The sequence below is a fragment of the Oncorhynchus nerka genome, linkage group LG9a (genome assembly GCF_034236695.1).
Source record: "Oncorhynchus nerka isolate Pitt River linkage group LG9a, Oner_Uvic_2.0, whole genome shotgun sequence".
Taxonomy (NCBI): domain Eukaryota; kingdom Metazoa; phylum Chordata; class Actinopteri; order Salmoniformes; family Salmonidae; genus Oncorhynchus; species Oncorhynchus nerka.
In genome coordinates this window covers 42503698-42530410 of record NC_088404.1, presented here as the reverse complement: position 1 = coordinate 42530410, position 26713 = coordinate 42503698, and the positions used below count along the sequence as shown (strand labels likewise).

The window sequence follows — 26713 nt, the reverse complement described above, 5'->3', positions numbered from 1 at the left end:
TGTGGGTTTAGATAGTTTATACTGGAAAGTGATCAAAAGATGAAACAGACACTTACAACAGAGAATAGGAGTTTTAGTTCCATGGGATGGAAATGCTGTGGTAATTTGTTTATTTGATCTGGTAGTCTTCTGTAAAAGATAATAGGTGGGCTCTATCACTTGGCAGTCGGCCATTTCACGCACCCAAAGGGTCCTGGTGTGTGTGCGTGCGTGCGTGCATTTGTACGTGACGGTATGCCTTTGTACGTGCGTGCATGTGTGTGTTTGTTTGCATGTGGTGGGAGATTCCCAAGCAAGTGTTTATGGAACAGCTGGCTTTAGCTAAACCTCCGTTTCTAGTTTATTATTCCAGGTTTATGGAAGGGGACTACTTTATTTAGGCTTATTTGTATTATTCCAGTGGTAAGATTTTTATCAGAGTGCCTGTGTTATTGCAGTTTTGTGGAGTTTACTTATCTTGGATGTATATTTTGCAAAAAACATTGTAGAGCAGAGTTTGTGAGCAATGTTTCACAGTACACAATCTAATTTCCCCTTAAATGGCTCATGTTGGGAGGATGACAATGAGTTAATGTGTATGTACATGTTTGTTCAGCTGTAGATTTGACAATTTACTACTCCAAAGGTTATTCCCCCTATTACTACTGATCCACTAAACTATTTACAACTGCTAAAATCATTATCTAACTAATTTGAGTTAGTGCCAACTCCAGCAATAAATATATTCAGACATGATCCCCACTGAGTTTAGCCATAGACTCTACTTTAAAATACCTCTAAGCTCCACTAGAGGGAGTAAGTGTTATCAAACTTGTCCCAGCTATTTGAATGAGTCATATCAGAAGCACTACACATGTCCTACAAAGCATTGTTGTGGAGGATTGCACCTTTTTGGTCATTATCACATTTTGTGTTTTGTAATGAGTCAAAAGTGAATCACTGCATAGTTGTTGTGATACTTGAGGCCATCTGGTAGAGTTTTCCTTATTAGCTCATTTAAACTCTGTGAAGAAAAGAGGTGTCTGCCAGTGTTGTGTGAGTGAATAAGGGGCACTAATTTCTGCAGAAACAGTTTAGATGATAAATCTTCAGAAGAAGGAATGTGATTGTCACTATTCTGTTGAGGTCCTTGTCTGTTCAGCATTGTTGGACTCAGGAAGCTCCCTTTGACCTAGCCCCCCCCACGTCTTCTCTCCTCTCCACCTCACCTACAGTTACAAAGACAATCTCCATCTCCTGTACAGTACTCCCAGTCTGTACAGTCCTTTTTGCTGTGCTACCGTCCACTTCCACAGCTCCTCCCCCTTCTGCCTGTCCATAGGCGAATCATACATGTCCCGTCCTGGCTGACCCCTGAGCCCTGCGGTTCATCTGGTGCAGCAGGAGCAGAAAGAGGGCAGAGATGAGGAGGGCCACGCCTGCCATGAGGAAGCCTGTCCCATAGTCACTCATCTTGTCTATAAGGAATCCTGGGTGAATGAAAGATGGGACACAATTATTACCATGTCCATGCATGTATTGTCATCTTCCGTAATTATGGGATATAAGGAATTTGTTCCCCTCACTAAGGATTGCTTTCTATTGCCACACACTAAACGGTTTAAGAACACCACAGGCCAACGCATATCCTGCTTTTAACCCTTCCTTTATGTTCGATTCGACCTACACCGTTCATGTTCCGGGTCAATTTGACCCATACAGTAAGTACATCAAGCTCATAAATGTATCATTTTAATCTCCTAAAATGTATTTTCCGGTAGCTGAGAATGTCCTTTTTCATATGCTTTTTTCCCCTGAGTTGATAGACCAGCTGTTCAATTATTTTTCCTAAATGTTTGATTACTGTACCAAAGTCATAAATTAATCAAATTATAACATTTTATGACATCTATGTAATTTCTTGCAATTTTTTTTGCCAAACATCAGATCACTGTCCCTCTGCCTTTGAACATCACAGGGAAACATACTTATATCCGTATGATCATCATGGATATATCTTTACTGCACATAAGACCGTTAGTCTCTAGCACAAAGGTCAAGGTCAAATTGACTTAAAATTGGATTCAGATCAGTGTTGCTGAGCTTCTGAACATCATAGGGAAATAAAACATATATCTATGTGATCAGCATGGTTGCAACATTCCTGCTCAGAAAGAAGCTTGTTTCTAGGACACACTGCTCAAATGTTATGTACACCAAGGTAAACTTGTGGGTCAAATTCAAATCTGTGTTGCTCAACCTCTGAGCATCATAGAGAAATATACATACTGTATACATATACATACTGTATACATACATATATATACTGTATACATACTGTATATATATATATATATATATATATTATATATAATGTGTTTTACAAGCTTGAGATACATACTTAGGAAAGTAAACTCAGCAATAAAAGACCCTGTCTTTCAAAGATAAAGGAGCGGGATCGACTTGGAGGTGGAGGGTCCGTCATGGTCTGGGGCGGTGTGTCACAGCATCATCGGACTGAGCTTGTTGTCATTGCAGGCAATCTCTGCGCTGTGTGTTACAGGGAAGACATCCTCCTCCCTCATGTGGTACCCTTCCTGTAGGCTCATCCTGACATGACAATGCCACCAGCCATACTGCTCGTTCTGTACATGATTTCCTGCAAGGTGGGAATGTCAGTGTTCTGCCATGGCCAGCAAAGAGCCCAAATAGCAATCCCATTGAGCACGTCTGGGACCCGTTGGATCAGAGGGTGAGGGCTAGGGCCATTCCCCACACCATATACTGACTGTTAATTTTGACCCCCCCCTTTGTTCAGGGACACATTATTCCATTTCTGTTAGTCACATGTCTGTGGAACTTGTTCAGTTTTTGTCTCAGTTGTTGAATCTTGTTATGTTCATACAAATATTTACACCTGTTAAGTTTGATGAAAATAAACTCAGTTGACAGTGAGAGGACGTTTCTTTTTTTGCTGAGTTTCGAAGGGTCACTACTTCCAGCGCCGACAGAGATGGCAGCCTCGCTTCACGTTCCTAGGAAACTATGCAGTATTTAGTTTTTTATGTGTTATTTCTTACATTGTTACCCCAGGAAATCTTAAGTTTATTACACACAGTTGGGAGGAACTATTGGATATAAGAGCAACGTCAACTCAACAACATTATAACAGGAATACGACTTTCCCGAAGCGAATCCTCTGTTTGGTCCATCACCCAGGACAATGGATCGAATCCCAGCCGGCGACCCAAAACAACGGCGCCGCATGAAGGGGCAGGCGGAGCATACTACTCGCCAATGTCCAGTCTCTTGACAACAAGGTATGTATGCCTTATGATTATAATGATCATAACAACATACAGGAACTCAATTATTTTTGCTCACCTGACCTAGAATTCCTTACAATCAAATGCTGACCGCATTATCTACCAAGAGAATTCTCTTCGATCATAATCACAGTCGTGTATATCCCCCCAAGCAGACACATCGATGGCCCTGAACGAACTTAATTTGATTCTATGTAAACTGGAAACCACATATCCTGAGGGTGCATTTATTGTAACTGGGGATTTTAACAAGGCTAATCTGAAAACAAGGCTCCTTAAATTTGATCAGCACATCGAATGCGCGACCTGGGCTGGCAAAACCCCGGATCATTATTCTAACTTCCGCAACGCATACAAAGCCCTTCCCCGCACTCCTTTCGGAAAATCTGACCACGACTCCATTTTGTTGCTCCCAGCCTATAGACAGAAACTAAAACAGGAAGCACCCGTGCTCAGGTCTGTTCAACGCTGGTCCGACCAATCGGATTCCACGCTTCAAGATTGCTTCGATCACGTGGACTGGGATATGTTCCACATAGCATTGGATAATAACATTGATGAATACGCTGATTCAGTGAGCGACTTAATTAGCAATTAAAACCTTCCCCAACCAGAAACCGTGGATTGATGGCAGCATTCGTGCAAAACTGAAATCGTGAACCACTGCTTTTAATCAGGGCAAGGTGACCGGAAACATGACCGACAAACAGTGTAGCTATTCCCTCCGCTAGGCAATCAAACAAGCTAAGCGTCAGTATAGAGACAAAGTTAAGTCGCAATTCAATGGCTCAGACACGAGAGGTATGTGGCAAGGTCTACAGTCACTCACGGACTACAAAAGAAAAACCATCCCCGTCGCGGACCACTCCAATTTGCTTACCGCCCCAATAGGCCCACAGACAACGCAATCACAATCACACTGCACACTGCCCTAACCCATCTGGGCAAGAGGAATACCTATGTCAATCACCACATCCTCATCGGCAGACTCGATAGCCTTGGTTTCTCAAATGATTGCCTCGCCTGGTTCACCAACTACTTATCTGATAGAGTTCAGTGTGTTAAATCGGAGGGCCTGTTGTCCAGGCCTCTGTCAGTCTCTATGGGGGTGCCACAGGGTTCAATTCTTGGACCGATTCTCTTCTCTGTATACATCAATGATGTTGCTCTTGCTGCTGGTGAGTCTCTGATCCACATCTACGCAGACGACACCATTCTGTATACTTCTGGCCCTTCTTTGGACACTGTGTTAACAACCCTCCAGACGAGCTTCAATGCCATACAACTCTCCTTCCGTGGCCTCCAATTGCTCTTAAATACAAGTAAAATTGAATGCATGCTCTTCAACCGATCGCTGCCTGCACCTGCCCACCCGTCCAACATCACTACTCTGGACGGTTCTGACTTAGAATATGTGGACAACTACAAATACCTAGGTGTCTGGCTAGACTGTAAACTCTCCTTCCAGACTCACATCAAACATCTCAAATCCAAAGTTAAATCTAGAATTGGCTTCCTAATTCGCAACAAAGCATCCTTCACTCATGCTGCCAAACATACCCTTGTAAAACTGACCATCCTACTGATCCTCGACTTCGGCGATGTCATTTACAAAATAGCCAATACCCCCCAATACCCTACTCAATAAATTGGATGCAGTCTATCACAGTGCCATCCGTTTTGTCACCAAAGCCCCATATAGTACCCACCACTGCGACATGTACACTCTCGTTGGTTGGCCCTCGCTTCATACTCGTCGCCAAACCCACTGGCTCCAGGTTATCTACAATACCTTGCTAGGTAAAGTCCCCCCTTATCTCAGCTCACTGGTCACCATTGCAGCAAGCACCCACCTGTAGCACACGCTCCAGCAGGTATATCTCTCTGGTCACTCCCAAAACCAATTCTTCCTTTGGCTGCCTCTCCTTCCAGTTCTCTGCTGCCAATGACTGGAACGAACTACAAAAATCTCTGAAACTGGAAACACTTATCTCCCTCACTAGCTTTAAGCACCAGCTGTCAGAGCAGCTCGCAGATTACTGCACCTGTACATAGCCCATCTATAATTTAGCCCAAACAACTACCTCTCCCCCTACTATATTTATTTATTTATTTTGCTCCTTTGCACCCCATTATTTCTATCTCTACCTTGCACATTCTTCCACTGCAAATCTACCATTCCAGTGTTTTACTTGCTATATTGTATTTACTTCGCCACCATGTTCTTTTTTTGCCTTTACCTCCCTTATCTCACCTCATTTGCTCACATTGTATATATACTTGTTTTTCTACTGTATTATTGGCTGTATGTTTGTGTTACTCCATGTGTAACTCTGTGTTATTCAATGTGTCGAACTGCTTTACTTTATCTTGGCCAGGTCACAATTGCCTTCCTGGTTAAATAGAGGTGAAATAAACAAATAAATCAAAATGTAAGAATGCTGTTCATCGACTCCAGCTCAGCATTTAACACCATAGTACCCTCCAAACTCGTCATTAAGCTCGAGACCCAGGGTCTCGACCCCGCCCTGTGCAACTGGGTCCTGTACTTCCTGACGGGCCGCCCCCAGGTGGTGAGGGTAGGATACAACATCTCCACCCCGCTGATCCTCAAAATTGGGGCCCCACAATGGTGCGTTCTCAGACCTCTCCTGTACTCCCTGTTCACCTATGACTGCATGGCCATGCAAGCCTCCAACTCAATCATCAAGTTTGCAGACGACACTACAGTGGTAGGCTTGATTACCAACAACGACGAGGCGGCCTACAGGGAGGAGGTGAGGGCCCTCGGAGTGTGGTTTCAGGTAAATAACCTCACACTCAACATCAACAAAACAAAGGAGATGATCGTGGACTTCAGGAAACAGCAGAGGGAGTAGAAGCACAATCATTTCGCTACACTCGCATTAAATTCTGCAAACCATGTGTGTGTGACAAATCAAATTTGGTTTGATTTGGTGGAAAAATTACTTAAAATAGTATTTGAGTGATTTCAAACTCTGTTCCAGGTTAAATTTCCCCGGAAAATAAGGGAAGAGATAATCAACATAACACTTGGATTTAGCTACATTTTCTGTATCTTAATAGCCTTGTAAATGAACTTGAAACAGAATTTGGTGATCTGATATTTTGATACTGTGCTAAAAAGAGAGAGAGAAAGGACTTCCGGCAACTGGGTGGAACTGAAATCTGGCCGAGAAACAATATGGTTCCCCCTTACAAACTGGATCAGGCCTACATTAATTTACAAAGCAATTACACGGATCGTTATGATACAGTGAGAACTACATTCCTTCCTCCTGAAATCCAGACTCTCCAACTTCAACAACTCACGACCCTTCTCTATTACTGACAGGAAAATGATAAACTCAGTTAATTGTCTCCTGGAATAGCTATAGCCACAATTAATGTCATGTTTTTTCTTTGGTGACCGGGCCAGAGTTTGACATAAGAGGTTTTTCCACCTGATGTAGTGTTGAAGGTGCTCTGAGGCAAAACACTTTCTGGCATGCCCCGAACTGTGTGGTGCAAAGCCAAGACCTGATTTGGCAGCCTATATTTACTGCTATTGTTTAGACCAGAGGGGCAAAATATCACCACCTTAGTAATCAACCCCAAATGCTATGGTTATCAGAGCCTTTCTGAAGGCAGTGGAGCACGTCTATTATACAGTTGGTATTCTTCCACTATGTGATATTGTGTTGTTTTGGTTTGTGATCCAACAGAGTTAACATTTAAGAGTACCTTTGCTATTTATATTTTTACCCAATGCTGTGCATGCAGTTGTTCACAAGGTCTTTGAAGAATCATGATCTGTGAAACATGATTTTACATTCAGACAAAGAGCTGGAGTGGAGTGTGTGTGCTAGAAGAGGAAGTCAATGGAGAGGAAACCCATCCCAGAGAAATACATTTATTATGGGGTCAATAGCCCATGAAATTAAATGTAAAGCACAATGATATACAGTGGGGAGAACAAGTATTTGACACACTGCCGATTTTGCAGGTTTTCCTACTTACAAAGCATGTAGAGGTCTGTAATTGTTATCATAGGTACACTTCAACTGTGAGAGATGGAATCTAAAAAAAATCCAGTAAATCACATTGTATGATTTTTAAATAATTAATTAGCATTTTATTGCATGACATAAGTATTTGATCACCTACCAACCAGTAAGAATTCCGGCTCTCACAGACCTATTAGTTTTTCTTTAAGAATCCCTCCTGTTCTCCACTCATTACCTGTATTAACTGCACCTGTTTGAACCCGTTACATGTATAAAAGACACCTGTCCACACACTCAATCAAACAGATTCCAACCTCTTCACAATGGCCAAAACCAGAAAGCTGTGTAAGGACATCAGGGATAAAATTGTAGACCTGCACAAGGCCGGGATGGGCTACAGGACAATAGGCAAGCAGCTTGGTGAGAAGGTAACAACTGTTGGCGCAATTATTAGAAAATGGAAGAAGTTCAAGATGATGGTCAATCACCCTCGGTCTGGGGCTCCATGCAAGATCTCACCTCGTGGGGCATCAATGATCATGAGGAAGGTGAGGGATCAGCCCAGATCTACACGGCAGGACCTGGTCAATGACCTGAAGAGAGCTGGGACCACAGTCTAAAAAAAACATTAGTTACACACTACGCCATCATGGATTAAAATCCTGCAGCGCACGCAAGGTCCCCCTGCTCAAGCCAGTGCATGTCCAGGCCCGTCTGAAGTTTGCCAATGACCATCTGGATGATCCAGAGGAGGAATGGGAGGAGGTCATGTGGTCCGATGAGACAAAAATAGAGCTTTTTGGTCCAAACTCCACTCGCCGTGTTTGGAGGAAGAAGAAGGATGAGTACAACCCCAAGAACACCATCCCAACCGTGAAGCATGGAGGTGGAAACATAATTCTTTGGGGATGCTTTTCTGCAAAGGGGACTGCACCATATTGAGGGGAGGATGGATGGGGCCATGTATCGCGAGATCTTGGCCAACAACCTCCTTCCCTCAGTAAGAACATTGAAGAGGGGTTGTGGCTGGGTCTTCCAGCATGACAACGACCCGAAACACACAGCCAGGGCAACAGCATCTCAAGGTCCTGGAGTGGCCTAGCCAGTCTCCAGACCTGAACTCAATAGAAAATCTTTGGAGGGAGCTGAAAGTCCGTATTGCCCAGCGACAGCCCCGAAACCTAAAGGATCTGGAGAAGGTCTGTATGGAAGAGTGGGCCAAAATCCCTGCTGCAATGTGTGCAAACCTGGTCAAGAACTATAGGAAACGTATAATCTCTGTAATTGCAAACAAAGGTTTCTGTACCAAATATTAAGTTCTGCTTTTCTGATGTATCAAATACTTATGTCATGCAATAAAATGCAAATTAATTACTTAAAAATCATACAATGTGATTTTCTGGATTTTTGTTTTAGATTCTGTCTCTCACAGTTGAAGTGTACCTATGATACAAATTACAGACAGAAGTAGGAAAACCTGCAAAATCGGCAGTGTATCAAATACTTGTTCTCCCCACTGTATATTTATGCACCGTCTCTGAATATAGGATCTCTGTATATGAATGTTAGTAAAAGCCATCATCTACTGGAGGAGAAGGAAGAGCTCAAATCCCTCAATGGTTAGCTACATGAAGTTATGTTCAATTAAAACCAGAACATGGTTACAGTAATCACACGGTTCATAACTTAAGATTACATTTTCTATAAGCAAATGCCTTTTGGAATTGCACAACCAGAGACAAGGTCATAGAGAATACCCTTGAGCTAATGACAGATGAGCTCACCTGCGATGGGCGGCCCCAGGAGGCCACCGCTGCTGCGGATGAGCATGAAGAAGCCGAGGGCACTCCCCAGCCGCTGCACGCCTACCACCTCAGCCAGCACGGTGATGTGGATGGAGACGGTGGCCCCGTACACCAGGCCATAGGCTGCACTGAAGGCAGCCAGCTCAAGGAAGGAGGAGGCGAGGGGACACAGCAGCAGGACTATACCCAGCAAGATCACAGTGGCAGTCAGCTGCTGCACCATCTCCACTAGATGCAGGTTGGCCACCCAGCCAAAGAACACCCGGCCCGTCAGGTCCAGAACTGCTGAGATGGACATGAGGGCAGTCGCCTGATACTCATCCACTCCCTGGCTCCGGGCATAGGGCACAAGGAAGAGGGCTGGGGCAAAAAAGCCCAAAGCAGCAAACACCCCGAACATGGAGTAGACCATGAAGCGAGGGTTGGTGATGAGTGTGTAGTCCACGTAGCGCAGGACTTTGCTCCATAGCTCAGCCTTTCTGGCCTTCTGGGCTTGGGCCTTGCCTGTCCGCTCCACTGTCCCCTCAGAGCTGGATTTAGTCTGGGGCAAGGCATCCAGCGTCAAGTCTCCTTCCTCCTCTCTGACCTCCTTGGGAGGCAGCTTAGTGGGGGTGTTCAGGGGGCGCAGTAACATCCCACAAACACACAGGTTGAGCTGCAGGCCCCCCAGCACCAACATGGCCCCCCTCCAGGAGTAGTGGTCCACCAGCAGCTGGAACAGTGGAGTAAACAGGAAGGTGATGATGCACTCTCCTGCGCTGGCCAAGGCGTTGGCCATGGGCCTCCTCTTCTCAAAATACCAGCCCACCATGGTCACTGTGGGGGTCCAGGTCAGGGCATAACCAAAACCTACAGGGCAAGTAAAGACCACAGCACTGTGTGTGGGACTGGAGAAATAATTCATTTAAGGAAAGATTGGGATTGGGGGGTTGAACTTATTAGAAACATAGTTAAATTGTAGTCAATTCTCATAAATCATGAACAGAATGCATCAATGATTCGTATTTCCTTCAACTTTCTGAAGAAGTAATGTCTGTTTCAATGCGCCTGTGTGATATTGTGTAGCCAGTTAGCATGCCTAAACAGTCATTTCTAAAAATGCTTTCCCCGAAAACCTTCTCAATGAAATGTTGACTAGGCCTACCTAGCAGAATGATATCATGAGTATTTGTATCATCGGGTGGGCATTTGAAACACCGCTACAAGAACCGCTAGCTTCAAACTCAATGGTCTCTAGCTGGTGCACAGTTGAATTAAAGGTCATCTTCACCGTTACCCCCCCCAAAAAAAAATATGATTTTCCCCAGACCTCAAAAGTAGTCTCCTAATTTAGTGTAAACATTATTGTGGCCTTATAATATCAAATGTGGTTATTTTTCAATTTTTTAAAAGTGTGTTGTTGAGAGTGAAAAACAGAAAAAATTTGGGAAAAATCCCAGACCTGGAATAACGAATCTGAGAAAATGGAATTTGGCAAAAAAATTATAAATAATGTTAATTACCATGAGACTGAGATTAACATTACATGTCATGATAAACCTTAAGCGCAGACCAAAGAGCCCAACTCCCCCTGCCCTAGGACACTATTTTCTCTATCTATTGCGGTTTAGAAAGTAAGGAGTATTGAGATTAAGTAAATGCGTATTATCTACTTGTTATTCACAACAACAACAAAAAACTAAAAAAAGTGGAAAAAAAATGTATCACTTTTTGGGTCCTAAATAATTTGCATACCTGATCTATGTGTGTTTGTACTTACCGGTTAGGAGCCCAACAGTGATGTAAAGTTGAACCAGGTTCTGTGTGTAAGCCCCAGCCACCATCCCCACACAGCTCAGTAGACCCCCTATCATCACCACGGCCCGGTGGCTGTAGCGAGCACTCAGAGCAGACGCCATGGGGGCTAGACAAGGAAACACAGGACAGACAGTCAGACTCAGCATCAACACTTTGTGAAAGACGTATGCAGTCAAGAGTTCTCAACTGATGTGAAGTTTACAGTGCTGATTACATTTCCATATTCTATTGTAATCCTGTTAGTCTGCGCTCTCATCTGATTGCAACTAGTTTGATTCATTTATCCGTTTCTCATCAACACATCTTCGTGCTCTTCATGTACACTCCATGTCACGCCCTGGTCGAAGTATTTTGTGTTTTTCTTCATGTTTTGGTCAGGCCAGGGTGTGACATGGGTTTTTGTATGTGGTGTGTAGCTTAGTGGGATTGTAGCTTAGTGGGGTGTTCTAGGAGAGTCTATGGCTGTCTGAAGTGGTTCTCAATCAGAGGCAGGTGTTTACCATTGTCTCTGATTGGGAACCATATTTAGGCAGCCATATTCTTTGGTTGTATTGTGGGTGATTGTCCTGAGTGTCTTGATGGCCGTGTTAGATGTTAGTTGACACATGTATAGGCTGTTTTCGGTTTTCGTTTCGTTTCGTTTATTGTTTTGTAGTGTTGTTTAGATTCGTGTTACGTTTGTTTATTAAAACATGAATCGCAATCGACACGCTGCGTTTTGGTCCGACTCTCCTTCACCATTAGAAAGCCGTTACAGAATCACCCACCACAGGACCAAGCAGCGTGTCAACAGGCAGGAGCCACAGGAGAAGCAGCAAAGGCAGCAACAGCGGCGCAATGAGGATTGGACATGGGACGAGATATTGGATGGCAAGGGTTGCTACACATGGGAGGAGATCCTGGCGGGAAGGGATCGCCTTCCATGGGAACAGGTGGAGGCAGCGAGGAGAGCAGAGGCAGCCGGAGAGAGGAGCCGGCGATATGAGGGAACACGGTTGGCAAGGAAGCCTGAGAATCAGCCCCAAAAATTTCTTGGGGGGAGGCACACTGGGAGTATGGCTACGCTAGGTAGGAGACCTACGCTAACTTCCTGTGGTTACCGGGGGGCTAGAGAGACCGGGCAGGCACCTTGTTATGCAGTGGTGCGCACGGTGTCCCCAGTGCGGGTGCATAGCCCGGTGCGGTATATTCCAGCTCCTCGTATCGGCCGGGCTAGAGTGGGCATCGAGCCAGGTAAGGTTGGGCAGGCTCGGTGCTCAAGAGCTCCAGTGCGCCTGCACGGTCCGGTCTATCCAGTACCACCTCCACACCCCAGCCCTCCGGTAGCAGCTCCCCGCACCAGGCTTCCTGTGCGTGTCCTCGGTTCATTACCACCAGTGCCAGCACCACGCATCAGGCCTACAGTGTGTCCCACCTGTCCAGCGCTGCCGGAGCCTCCCGCCTGTCCGGCGCCGCTGCCGGAGCGTCCCGCCTGTCCGGCGCCGCTGCCGGAGCTTCCCGCCTGTCCGGCGCCGCTGCCGGAGCCTCCCGCCTGTCCGGCGCCGCTGCCGGAGCCTCCCGCCTGTCCGGCGCCGCTGCCGGAGCCTCCCGCCTGTCCGGCGCCGCTGCGGGCTTCCCGCCTGTCCGGCGCCGCTGCCTGTCCGGGCCGGAGCTTCCCGCCTGTCCGGCGCCGCTGCCGGAGCGTCCCGCCTGTCCGGCGCCGCTGCCGGAGCTTCCCGCCTGTCCGGCGCTGTCAGAGCTACCGCCCCTCATGCCAGAGGCGCCAGAGCCCCTCATTCCAGAGGCACCAGTACTCCTCTGTTCAGCGCAGCCAGAGCTGTCAGCCTGCATGAAGCATCCAGAGCTGTCAGTCTGCCCAGCGCCGCCAGTGCTACCAGTCTGCCCAGCGCCGCCAGTCAGCCAGGATCTGCCAGATCCGCCAGTCAGCCAGGATCCGCCAGTCAGCCAGGATCCGCCAGAAGTGCCAGTCGGCCAGGATCCACCAGTCTGCCAGGATCAGCCAGGATCCGCCAGAAGTGCCAGTCCGCCAGGATCCGCCAGAAGTGCCAGTCGGCCAGGATCTGCCAGTAGCACCAGTCAGCCAGGATCCGCCAGTCGGCCAGGATCTGCCAGTCAGCCAGGATCTTCCAGATCTGCCAGTCAGCCAGACTCTTCCAGATCTGCCAGTCAGCCAGACTCTTCCAGATCTGCCAGACTCTTCCAGATCTGCCAGTCAACCAGACTCTTCCAGATCTGCCAGTCAACCAGACTCTTCCAGATCTGCCAGTCAGCCAGACTCTTCCAGATCTGCCAGACTCTTCCAGATCTGCCAGTCAGCCAGACTCTTCCAGATCTGCCAGTCAGCCAGACTCTTCCAGATCTGCCAGTCAGCCAGACTCTTCCAGATCTGCCAGTCAGCCAGACTCTTCCAGATCTGCCAGTCAACCAGACTCTTCCAGATCTGCCAGTCAGCCAGACTCTTCCGGATCTGCCAGTCAGCCAGGATCTGCCAGTCAGCCAGGATCTGCCAGTCAGCCAGGATCTGCCAGAAGTGCCAGTCGGCCAGGATCTGCCAGTAGCACCAGTCAGCCAGGATCTGCCAGTCAGCCAGGATCTGCTGAGACCACCAGCCAGCCAGGATCTGGTAGATCTATCTACCTGCCTGAGCTTCCTCTCACTCCCGAGCTTCCTCTCACTCCCGAGCTTTCTCTCACTCCCGAGCTTTCTCTCACTCCCGAGCTTTCTCTCACTCCCGAGCTTTCTCTCACTCCCGAGCTTTCTCTCACTCCCGAGCTTCCCCTCAGTCCCGAGCTGTCCTTCAGTCCCGAGCTGTCCTTCAGTCCCGATCTGCTCCTCAGTCCAGTGGGGTTCTGGGTGAGGACTACTAGGCCATGGTCGGCGGCGAGGGTGGACTATCCAGGGACGCGAGGAAGAGGGACTAAGACAGTAATTGAGTGGGGTCCACGTCCCGCGCCGGAACCGCCACCATGGACAGACGCCCACCCGGACCCTCCCTATTTGTTTTGAGGTGCGTTCGGGAGTCCGCACCTTAGGGGGGGGGGGGGTTCTGTCACGCCCTGGTCGAAGTATTTTGTGTTTTTCTTCATGTTTTGGTCAGGCCAGGGTGTGACATGGGTTTTTGTATGTGGTGTGTAGCTTAGTGGGATTGTAGCTTAGTGGGGTGTTCTAGGAGATTCTATGGCTGTCTGAAGTGGTTCTCAATCAGGGGCAGGTGTTTACCGTTGTCTCTGATTGGGAACCATATTTAGGCAGCCATATTCTTTGGTTGTATTGTGGGTGATTGTCCTGAGTGTCTTGATGTCCGTGTTAGATGTTAGTTGACACATGTATAGGCTGTTTTCGTTTCGTTTATTGTTTTGTAGTGTTTAGATTCGTGTTACGTTTGTTTATTAAAACATGAATCGCAATCGACACGCTGCGTTTTGGTCCGACTCTCCTTCACCATTAGAAAGCCGTTACACTCCATTTCTCTTATAGATTTGTTTTCTTGTGGTTTTTACTCTTTGACTGAGGTAGCATCAATTACACACTCCGAAAACTCAGGTCAGAAATGAGAGTGGTGAGCTTCAGCAAAACATTGTGCTTCTAGAGTGGGGGTCTGGCGACTAGGCGATTTATTTTTGCTTTTTCTTAAAATTTCATGCACAAGATTACTTTCTAATATATCACTTAACAACACTACAGCTAGCAAGATGGAATGTTAATGGGATGAATGGCCAAAATAAACGAGCAGCCTGCTTAGATTCCTTTTGTAGACATAACGTTTATGTTATATTTATTCAAGTCGCACCTAAAATAATCTGATGCCCAAAGATTTGCAAAAAGGCATTATGTTGCAGTGTCATCTTCTGTAGATCCCAAAACTCGTGGCTCCCTTGTTGTCATGAGACGTAGTTTAACATGGACTGTTCTGGGAAAATATGGTAGCGCTGACAGTAGGAAATCATATATCATATAACAAAACTGCAATCTTAGGTAGGTAAATGACTTTCACATCAGTATATGCTCCAACCCAGTATGAGCCTACTTAAAAAAAAAAAAAAAAAATCTAACCGTGTTGGTGGCAAATATTACAGGTTTTTCTCTGATCATACGTGCGGATATGAATGCCATTTTATTAACTTTGGCCACCAATCTCAAATGGCTTTCACACATCTCACTGACATATTCCTACGTCTAGACAATTTCGTTTTTACTCTGCTAGACATAAATCCTATTCCAGAATAGATTACATTCTATCTTCCAACACTGCATACTCAGATATTCATAATGCATCGATATGCACATGTCCACTTTCTGATCATAGCTTAGTCAGAGCATCATGCCGGCATTTCAATGTAACGTTAAAAAATAACAAACCATTTTGTACTCTATTTCAAAACTAACTAGTTTAATTAACAGATTGTTGGGTCTGTTGAAGATGTCCTTATCCAGCTCAACATTCAACACCATAGTGCCTTCCAAGCTCATTATTAAGCTAAGGACCCTGGGCCTGATCACCGACGATGATGAGACAGCCTATAGGAAGGAGGTCAACGTCAGCAAAACAAAGGAGTTGATTGTGGGCACAGGAAATGGAGGGCTGAGCATGCCCCCATTCACATCGACAGGGGTGCAATGGAGCGGGTTGAGAGCTTCAAGTTCCACATCACTAAGGATCTATCGTGGTCCAAACACACCAACACAATTGTGAAGAGGGTATGACAACGCCTCTTCCCACTCAGGATGAGGAAAATGTTTTGCATGGGCCCTCAGATCCTCAAAAAGTTCTACAGCTGCACCATTGAGAGCATCTTGACTGGCTGCATCACCACATGGTATGGCAACGGCTTGGTATCCTACCGCAAGGTGCTATAGAGGGTAATGCGGATGGCCCAGTACATCACGGGGTCCAAGCTCCCTGGCATTTAGGACTTTTATACCATGCGGTGTCAGAGGAAGTCCCTAAAAATTGTCAACGACTCCAGCCACCCAAGTCATAGACCGTTCTCTCTGTTACTGTTTGGCAAACTGTACCGAAGTCTGGAATTAAACAGGACCCTGAACATACATAAGACTGCTAAATAGTTAATCAAATAGCTACCCTGACTATCTGCACTGACACTTTTTGCAATAGCTTTTTTGACTCGTTATATACGCTGCTAGTACTGTTAATTATCTGTCACTTTATTCCTAGTTATATTTACACTACCGGTCAAAGGTTTTAGAACACCTACTCATTCAAGGGTTTTTCTTTATTTTTACTATTTTCTACATTGGGCTTTTTAACCAAAAAGGAGAGTGATGGAGTGCTGCATCAGATGACCTGGCCTCCACAATCCCCCAACCTCAACCAAATTGAGATGGTTTGGGATGAGTCGGACCACAGAGTGAAGGAAAAGCAGCCAACAAGTGCTCAGCATATGTGGAAACATTCCAGGGGAAGCTGGTTGAGAGAATGCCAAGAGTGTGCAAAGCTGTCATCAAGGCAATGGGTGGTTATTTGAAGAATCTCAAATATAAAATATATTTTGATTTGTTTAACACTTCTTTGGTTACTACATGATTCCATACGTGTTATTTCAGTTGTGATGTCTACACTATTATTATACAATGTAGAAAACAGTAAAAATAAAGAAAGTTTTACTAGCATTTAAGAGCAGTTGGAGGCCACGGAAGGAGAGTTGTATGGCGTTGAAGCTCGTTTGGAGGTTTGTTAACACAGTGTCCAAAGAAGAGCCAGATGTATACAGAATGGTGTCGTCTGCGTAGAGGTGGATCAAAGTATCCCCCAGAGCAAGAGCAACATCGATATATACAGAGAAAAGAGTCGGCCCAAGAATTGAACCCTCTGGCACCCCCATAAAGACTGCCAGAGGTCCGGACAACAGGCCCTCTGATTTGACACACTGAACTCTATCTAACAAGTAGTTAGTGAACCACGCCAGCCAGTCATTAGACACACCAAGGCTTTTGAGTCTGCTGATAAGAATACAATGATTGACAGAGTCGACAGCCTTGACCAGGTCGATGAAGACGGCTGCACAGTACTGTCTTTTATCGATGACGATTATGATGTCATAAACATAAACTGACATAAACATGTAGTAGAAATGAGTATAGTAGTAATAGTCAAAGAAATATCCAGAAGGGTTGGAGCCTTTATTTAGATCCATGTTTGCCTTGAATAATACTAGTTTAACTCACTCAGATTTCACTTTAAAGAAAGTCCAATTTCATTGGACAAGTTAAGGACAATTCAAGGAAAATCATGTTTTAATTGCCTTCGATCAAGGTTCTCACCTCCACAGTGTATGGTTGCCACAGCAATGGATGTAATCCAGGATGTTCCTGTTGCTGTGGCCTCAAAGTAGCCGTGGATCTCCATGTAGAACACTCCGAAGGCCTTGATCACTCCAAAGGTCAGCCCAAACACCAGGAAGCAGGCCAGCAGGATGAACCATCCGTAGCCTCCATCAGGGGGGCCCACCGTAAGCTGCTGTCGGTACTGCACAGTCCCACTCTTCACTGGGGAGTCCATCTCCAACCTTAGGCTGACAGGCTCTTCTCAAGCATCTATGGTAAGATACAGTAATAGATAAGATAATATCAATTTGTTCTTATATCTGCCCATCCCGTTTAAACAGGTGTTGTGATTTCACCTTTATTTAACCAGGTAAGCCAGTTGAGAACAAGTTCTCATTTACAACTGCAACCTGGAGATAAAGTAAAGAAGTGCGACACAAACAACACAGAGTTACAAATGGGATAAACAAATGTACAGTCAAAAAACAATAGAAAAGTCTATATACAGTGTGTGCAAATGTAGTAAGATTAGGGAGGTAAGGCAATAAATAGACCATAATATCGAATAAGATATGTCTCCAACTTCAGTGATTTTTGCAATTCGTTCCAGTCATTGGCAACAGAGAACTGGAAGGAAAGGCGGCCAAAGGAGGAGTTGGCTTTGGGGATTACCAATGAAATATACCTGCTGGAGCGAGTGCTACGGGTGGGTGCTGCTATCCTGACCAGGGAGCTGAGATAAGGCGGGGCTTTACCTAGCAAAGATTTATAGATGACCTGGAGCCAGTGGGTTTCGCAATGAATATGATGTGAGGGCCAGCCAACGAGAGCATACAGGTCGCAGTGGTGGGTAGTATATGGGGCTTTGGTAACAAAACGGATGGCACTGTGATAGACTGCATCCAATTTGCTGAGTAGAGTGTTGGAGGCTATTTTGTAAATGACATCGCCGAAGTCAAGGATCGGTAGGATAATCAGTTTTACGAGGGTATGTTTGGCAGCATGAGTGAAGGAGGCTTTGTTGCGAAATAGGATATATTCTAGATTTAATTTTGGATTGGAGATGCTTAATGTGAGTCTGGAAAGAGAGTTTACAGTGTAACCAGACACCTAGGTATTTGTAGTTGTCAACATATTCTAAATCAGAACCTTCCAGAGTAGTGATGCTAGTCGGGCAGGCAGGTGCAGGCATCGAGTGGTTAAAGAGCATGCATTTGATTTTACTTGAATTTAAGAGCAGTTGGAGGCCACGGAAGGAGTGTTGTATGGCATTGAACCTCGTCTGGAGGTTTGTTAACACAATATCCAAAAAAGGGCCAGAATGTATACAGAATGGTGTCATCTGCGTAGAGGTGGATTAGAGAATCACCAGCAGCAAGAGCGACATCATTGATGTATACAGATAAAAGAGTTGGCCTGAGATTTAAACCCTGTGGCACCCCCATAGAGACTGCCAGAGGTCCGCACAACAGGCCCTCCGATTTGACACACTGAACTCTATCTGAGAAGAAGTTTGTGAACCAGGCGAGAATCATTTGAGAAACCAAGGCTGTTGAGTCTGCCAATAAGAATGCGGTGATTGACAGAGTCGAAAGCCTGGCCAGGCTGATGAAGACGGCTGCACAGTATTGTCTAACCTTTCGATGGAGGTTATGATATCATTTAGGACCTTGAGCGTGGCTGAGGTGCACCCATGACCAGCTCGGAAACCAGATTGCATAGCGGAAAAGGTACGGTGGTCTCAGACAATGATCTCAGTGCTATTACACATGTAACTTGACCTTAGTTTCATCACTTATTGCCTCACAATAGCAAGACTTGAAAGAATCATTATCACACCTTACAATGTCCATTTTGTGGAATTATCAGTCTTGTTGTTAAAGCTACCTCACAGTCATGCTGATTCCCACGTAAATTAGCCTTTGAGTGACCAAAACACCACCCATAATATTTTTATGTACTTTTTCTCTCATGTCAAACTATCAGGAAGTATGAAAAGAGTGGGAAGGGAGCAAATAGTCTGAATGGGCGGGGAGCTCAACTTTTACTGACAGTTCTTTCAATTGCCTACGTCAAGCAATGTGTGCTCGATGCTGCAGTAAGATCGCCTCAAGCAAATTTGCTGATACACAAAGAACTCAAACAAATTGAAATTGCAACATCCAGTCCTGTCATACATCACGGTTTCACTGTTCACGACCTTTAAGTCATCTACACCAGAGTACAACAGATGTGTGAAGTGCAGCCTTCAACACAGCATTATTATTGCCATCTGAAATAGTTGCCAGCTTCGCTGAACTCCAGAGATATTGCCAGAACTTTAAATAGCTGAAATATTACATTGCAATTTATTTTAATTGTTGCAACAGGTGTTATGAGTTAACATACACCCCCTGAAAAAGTCACTGACCTGCCGTTACCAGAAGTACAGTATGAGAGCTACTGTATGGATGGTTTAGCTGTCATAGTGGTCTGATGAGTGGTTGGCTCAGTCAGTCCCGATCTGTAGGTAGAAAGATCACACTGACACTCACTAGCACAGACACCACATTAATTCTCCGCTAGGATACAAAGGTTAAAAATGGGGCAGAGGGGGGGGGTTACAATACCTCACTCTACAAGGAGTTCATAGTTCATGAACATAGTTGAGCATGCAAAGATCATCTGCAGAGGACTTCATATAAAGTAGGGTCAACTTTGCATTATAGAAGGAATAAGGGGTTTATCAGGCCAGTGTGACCATTACTTTTTAACCAGCCTCTCACTCTGCTGCCTAACACTAGTAAAAATGAGTCCAATGCCGGTCGTTATTTACATGTACATGTATATCAGTATGGGCAAATGATATTGCCATCCTCAGGTTCATACAAACTTGGCAGAGAGACATGTTATGATCACAGGTTCATGGTTGCTAGCTAGGCCACGTGTAGACTGCCACAGTACCAAAGTGCAATGCAATATGTCAGTATACTGTCTAAAGGACATTGATTGGTCTCATTTTGCATTCCTGTTCAGTCATTTTGTTGTATTTTTATGGGTACAGTGTTTTCCTGTGTTTTCATAACTTTTGCATACTACTCTGTTATTCAACCCAATGATTCCAAAGGTGTTGTATCACAGGTTGATGATTACAAAACCAGGGCCTCTGTCACAAGCACTGGTCATGTCCCTACGCACGGTAACTGTAACCTCATGTAACTCAGCCAAACAAGAGGACTCTCATAACCAGGCCAGACATATTCAACCCATTCCTAGCATATCTTTGTGTTAGGGTTTGTTTGTAGGCTATTTAAGGGCACTAGGCCCGCTGGGTATTTGTGTGGGCTTCTTTCTTGTTACTCTGTTGGATGGTGTTATTTGTTCGTGTCTTTATTCTCCGGACTATTTTTGTCCTGTTGTTTGGACTGGTAACTTGTATACACCCTGTGTGATGGCGTGACCGTTTTTGTTGCGCCGGTGAATACATTTGACAAACGACTGAACCCTGCTCTCTGCCACCACTCCTAGTTTATCGTGACACTATTGCTCATTTAGCTTACAGAACACCATATTATCAGAGGAGAGAGCACCTCTTTCCCTCTGGCGCAAACAGGATAACAGAGTAGAAAAATCTGAAGGCACAGACTTATGCATGCGGGTGTCCTTACACAAAACAGATGTACCCAATTACCCAATAACCAAAAACAAACGGAAAGGGAATCGATGGCAGCTAATAGGCCTGCGACGACCGCCGAGCACCGCCCGAACAGGAAGAGGCACCATCTTCGGCGAGGTTCGTGAAAAATAGAGACTGAGTTACTGGGTTACTGGTAGCACTGACTGTACAGTTGTGAGACCAGCTATATTTAATCACAGATTAGACCCTAGCAGTTTACCTGTACCTCAGAGGGGGACTGTGACGTGGTGTGCTGGGAAGGAAGGCCAAATCTGTCCCCAAGAAAACATACAGCTTTGAAGTGGATGAGAAAGTTAGTATTTTCAGTATTGATTAATGAAGCTTTTGCTGAATACTTTGTTTTTGTCGAACTTTGCTCTGTTCCACTGTCTCACATCTTTTACTTAACCCACTGAGCCAGACTAGTGCTAAAATAGCATAATTTCTCACTCCAAGGGATTCTGGTAACAAAACATTTTATGTAGTGTCATAATTAGCTATGAGGGATTTCGATAGTCTCCTCTAAATTCTTGTAAAAGTTATTCTGGAATCTCCTGTTTTGGGGTTTAAAGCTTTGAATGGAGAAATAAATACATCTGCTGCTTCCCCAGTTGGATAGTAATTTAGAAAGGAACAGATCTCCCTGCCTGTATTATGGCAACATATCTTTAAATATTACTGAATATTACACAAGATTTCCCGTAAGCGAAAGTCTGTGTGGCTCCATAGTAATAGCTTTTGCAGAAAAGCTTGTTTGGTCATGGTGATGGGACAGTAAATAATACATCTCAACTGCTGGTCAGTATGCTAAAAGGTTGATAGTGGTGAGACATTATTGAATTATACATATATGGTGGGGATACATCTGCTGAATAATACAGTTGATTGATAGTGGTCATATACAGGACGAACCCTGAATAATGGATCCATGTTGGTGAAACCCATGACCTCCTGGTGAATATGGAGGAGGAGAGGCAATATACTGTACTAAAGGACCTGTGGTGGTGTCCGGTTGTCTGTATGTGTGCTACTGGATAGCTCTGTCTTATTCCCCTACATTGTTCATTATTGTGAACTGATGGTTGTTTTCTGTATCCAGATGTTGCTGGTGTCCTGTTCTCATGGGATCAAATGTAATGCATGTTATAGTACTGAGTGGTACATCAAGATCACCCTTGGTCATATGTATTTTTTGTTTAGGATAATATCAGCAGTCTTCTATCAGCAGTGCAAACATGTATGTTATTACATTATTCCTACATATCTGTTTGGGTTTGCTTAGTCAGCTCTAATCACTAAGAGCCCTATTCAATCATGAATCTACACATTCATTTCTACACTCTTAGAAGAAAAGGGGCTATCTAGTACCTAAAAGACTTCTTTAGCTGTCCACATAGGAGAACCCTTTAAAGAACCCTTTTTAGTTTTGGTTCCAGGTACAACTCCTTTGTTCCATGTAGAACAGAGGAGGCTGGTGGGCGGAGCTATAGGAGGACAGGCTCATTGTAATAGCTGTCCAACCTTCATCAATGTCCAACCTCCAGCCAATCAACGAGGAAACTTTGAACATGGGCTAATAAAAGAAGGTCACGATAACAGAACAATGAGGTGTTAATGACTCACAGGTTATTCCACAATCCACAATCCTTGATTAGCTCTCAAATTGGATTCAGTCCAGAGTTTACATTGGAAAATCAGGCTAAATGTGTAACTGAAAAATCGCATCTGATAATTACCCTTCATTATTGGAACATACAGATTTGGACAGCAGGGTATTTCTTCCCACCCCATCAGTTACAGTGGACAGTCAATGTCTTTGTGATGACCATGTTCTTGTGCTTACAGTCTGATCTGCTCATCCATCTGAGCCCCACCTCTTTCACTTCCTCCCCCAGAATGTCTAAGTCAATGCCTTGATCAATCAGGAAGGTCCCACGGCATCCCAGTGCCTGTTTAATAATCAGAGCACACAAAGCAGCCTGATACTTCTGCTCTGCTTCGTCTAACCCATAGTGTGTTCATAGATCAGATTTGTTTTGTGTGAATTATTCCACCCAGCCAGCGAAGAGAAGACTTGCAGCGCTCGGGGCTGCTGACAGCGCCAGCCACAGCCCTGTCAGAAATACTGCTGACTCAGGCATCTTCAGGGAAGACTTGGATTGAGGCTCTGGAAATGGATTTGACCTTTGACGCGGTTAACCATTAATCCATGGCAAAACTTTGAACGTGCCCTCCGAGGGGAGGGGTGGACAGCGAGTGCAGCCACGTGTCACAACCGTGACCTGTAACTATTGTAAAGTGAAATGGTAAAACTAATGCCTCTGTCTGTCCTGTCATAAACTCTTTTATCCGCTCCGGATGAGAATGAGCTGGATATTCTGGGGCATTCTGGGGCATTCTCGTCTGGCAGCCCTTCAACTCCTGTGACATTATACCAAAAAGCACAGGTTTCTCCCGGTTTATAGAGGTGGTTCTACTGTTAGATGCTGTGTAGGAAAACCAGAAGTACAGACAAACTTGGATAACCTGTCAGGGTCATGTCATGTTCGTCTGTACCTGATCTAAGAGCTTTCCCTATTATCATGCTGGACCAGACAGATGCTGTTGGACTGGTAATACTCTAACATACAATGTTTTACAATGCAAGATTATAGAAAGACAAATACACAGTGCATTCGGAAAATATTCAGACCTGTTAGATGCATTCAGGACAAAGAGTTCAATCTTAGTTTCATCATCCTTTAGGTGCCTTTTGGTAAACTCCAAGCGGGCTGTCATGTGCCTTTTACTGAGGAGTGGCTTCCATCTGGACATTGCCATAAAGGCCTGATTGATGGAGTGCTGCAAAGATGGTTGTCCTTCTGGAAGGTTCTACCGTCTCCACAGAGCTCTGTCAGAGTGACCATCGGGTACTTGGTCACCTCCCTGACCAAGGCCATTCTCCCCTGATTGCACATTTTGGCTGGGCGGCAGCTCTAGGAAGAGTCTTGGTGGTTCCAAACTTCTTTCATTTAAGAATGATGGAGGCCACTGTGTTCTGGGGACCTTCAATGCTGTGGAAATGTTTTGGTACCCTTCCCCAGATCTGTGCCTCAACACAATCCTGTCTCTGAGCTCTACAGACAATTCCTTCGACCTCAAGGTTTATTTTTGTTCCTACACTGTCAACTGTGGGACCTTATATACAGGTGTGTGCCTTTCCAAATCATGTCCAATCAATTGAATTTACCACAGGTGGACTCCAATGAAGTTGTACAAACATCTCAAGGATGATCAATGGAAACAGGATGCACCTGAGCTCAAATTCGAGTCTCATAACAAAGGGTCTGAACTTACAGTTGAAGTCGGAAGTTTTACATACACCTTAGCCAAATACATTTAAACTCAGTTTTAAATCATTCCTGACATTTAATCTGAGTAAAATTCCCTGTTTTAGGTCAGTTAGGATCACCACTTTATTTTAAAAATGTGAAATGTCAGAATAATAGTAGAGAGAATGATTTTATTTCAGCTTTTTTTTTTTTCAACTTTCATCACATTCCCAGTGGGTCAAAAGTTGACATACACTTAATTAGTATTTGGTAGCATTGCCTTTAAATTGTTTAACTCGGGTCAAACCTGTTTCCTCCAGCATCTTCACAAGGTCCTTTGCTGTTGTTCTGGGATTGATTTGCACTTTTCGCACCGAAGTACGTTCGTCTCTAAGAGACAGAATGCATCTCCTTCCTGAGCGGTATGACGGTTGCGTGGTCCCATGGTGTTTATACTTGCGTACTATTTATACTTGCGTTTGTACAGATGAACGTGGTACCTTCAGGCATTTGGAAATCGCTCCCAAGGATGAACCAGACTTGTGGAGGTCTACCATTTTTTTCCTGAGGTCTTGGCTGATTTCTTTTGATTTTCCCATGATGTCAAGTAGAGACACAGAGTTTGAAGGTCGGCCTTGAAATACATCCACAGGTACACCTCTAATTGACTCAAATGATGTCAATTAGCCTTTCAGAAGCTTCTAAAGCCAAGACATAATTTTCTGGAGTTTTCCAGGCTGTTTAAAGGCACAGTCAACTTAGTGAATGTAAACTTCTGACCCACTGGAATTGTGACACAGTGAATTATAAGTGAAATAATCTGTCTGTAAACAATTGTTGAAAAAAATACTTGTGTCATGCACAAAGTAGATGTCCTAACCGACTTGCCAAAACTATAGTTTGTTAACAAGAAATTTGTGGAGTGGTTGAAAAACGAGTTTTAATGACTCCAACCTAAGTGTATGTAAACTTCAACTGTGTTTTCTAAAATGTCTAAAAACCTGTTTTTGCTTTGTCATTATGGGTATTGTGTGTTGATTGATGAGGAAAAACATTTATCCATTTTAAAATAAGGCTGTAACGTAACAAACTGTGGAGAAAGTCAAGGGGTCTGAATACTTTCCGAATGCACTGTACATGTATATCAGATCTATTGTCCATGCATTTATACTCTGAAAAATAAGAGGTATCTCAGTGACTCCTATTCATCTCATGAGAAATATGGAAACATTTAATTTTCAAAGAATTGATGATGTGCCTTTGACACAAAAAGAAAAGGTTATCCAGCTGCTGTTGATGAGGAGTCTAAATGTGGATCTCCCTTCTTTTTGGTCGAGCACACAGACACTGGAGAATTGTCTTGCTTCCCCTCTACTGTGTTTTCATCTGTCCTTACATAACACAAAGCCATGGTGTGTTAACGAAGTCTGAGATTTTAGCCTAAACTATGCATCGCTGTAAGATTCTATGATGATCTTTTCACCCCCATCTAAAGTTAATTAGCACTCTCTCACTGGCTCACAGATACAGTGGGCACACAGGGGATTTTGATGGGTTGTGTGCGTGTGTCTGTGTCTGTTGCAGGTGCTCAGCTCTTGGTGACCATGGTGAGAGTTGCCATTTCTTGAATCTGTTGCAGGATATCCATTAAAACACGTCTAAGAGCATCAGGGTAGGTAGTCACAATTCACTTCCATCAGTTGAGATAACATTCATGCACATTCAAATACAAACGATGTCAACTTTGGGGAAAAGGTACATGGTTATTTAGTTATCAATCGAACCAAGAAACAAAACATTCATTTTGAGCCAGAAAATCTATGTTTGAAATCTCATGGTAAGAAATGTAGGACTAGATTAGAGTCAAATTGACACTGTGTAAATGTTTCGGACAATAAGTCTTACCTGAAGATGCTCACCGTTGCCCTCCAGGTGTATCCTCAAGAGTTGTCCTCCCACTAAGAGTCCTGATGGTAGAAGCGTGTTTACAGGTTAACAGCAGAGGGGTTGGGAAGGAGCCTAATGAGGGTGGCTCAGGTAGGGTAAAGTCCCTGTGGGGATCTCTGCTCTGAGTTCATTATAAGGCTGGGATTCAAACCGATCACGCTTTGTCGACGATGCACATTTTAAAGGCATGTTTCTGCGACTGTGGAGAGCATATTCACAGTAAACACTGCATATGTCGGCTCAATATATATATATTTTTTCAAGCACACGTTAAATTGGATCTACTGGTGATTGGATTAAATTTTGGCCTACACAAAAAGGTTGGTCGGAACCGGTCCAGAACAGTTTAAAGTCGCCTAAATAGGGAACTTGAAGTGTAAACCTAATTTTCCGGCGCTATGAATTTAATCCCGGCACTGTCCATAACCACCAAATTTATCAGGAGTTGTGGTTGTGGCGTCTGGGCCCATAGCAAGGTATGTACAAAATAGGTTTTCTAAACTAACAACTTCCTTGTGCATAATGATTATAACTCACTGTTGACTGGGCTTTGGATGAGCCATATTACTCCTTTGGGCTTGATTCTATCCGTATTGAGGAA

The 26713-nt window shown here is 44.5% G+C and overlaps 1 protein-coding gene across 1 annotated transcript; it reads right to left on the bottom strand.

Moving 5' to 3' along the window:
- si:dkey-246g23.4 (uncharacterized protein LOC559426 homolog) lies at positions 1 to 26093 on the bottom strand. The gene is made up of 6 exons (XM_029668168.2): positions 26071 to 26093; positions 19610 to 19702; positions 17197 to 17469; positions 10877 to 11020; positions 9097 to 9966; positions 1 to 1469 (listed from the first exon to the last, which is right to left on the bottom strand). Exons 3-6 carry the CDS (start codon positions 17432 to 17434, stop codon positions 1327 to 1329), a joined length of 1395 nt encoding a protein of 464 aa, XP_029524028.1. The 5' UTR covers positions 17435 to 17469; positions 19610 to 19702; positions 26071 to 26093; the 3' UTR covers positions 1 to 1326.
- Between the last annotated feature and the right edge of the window lie 620 nt (positions 26094 to 26713).

Coding starts and splice junctions, on each gene's coding strand:
- si:dkey-246g23.4 (XM_029668168.2), bottom strand. CDS start 17,434: ATGGACTCCCCAGTGAAGAGTGGGACTGTGCAGTACCGACAGCAGCTT. Junction 11,021..17,196: donor GGCAACCATACACTGTGGAG/GTGAGAACCTTG, acceptor TTCCTTGTCTAG/CCCCCATGGCGTCTGCTCTG. Junction 1,470..9,096: donor CCTGGGGCCGCCCATCGCAG/GTGAGCTCATCT, acceptor TCATTCACCCAG/GATTCCTTATAGACAAGATG.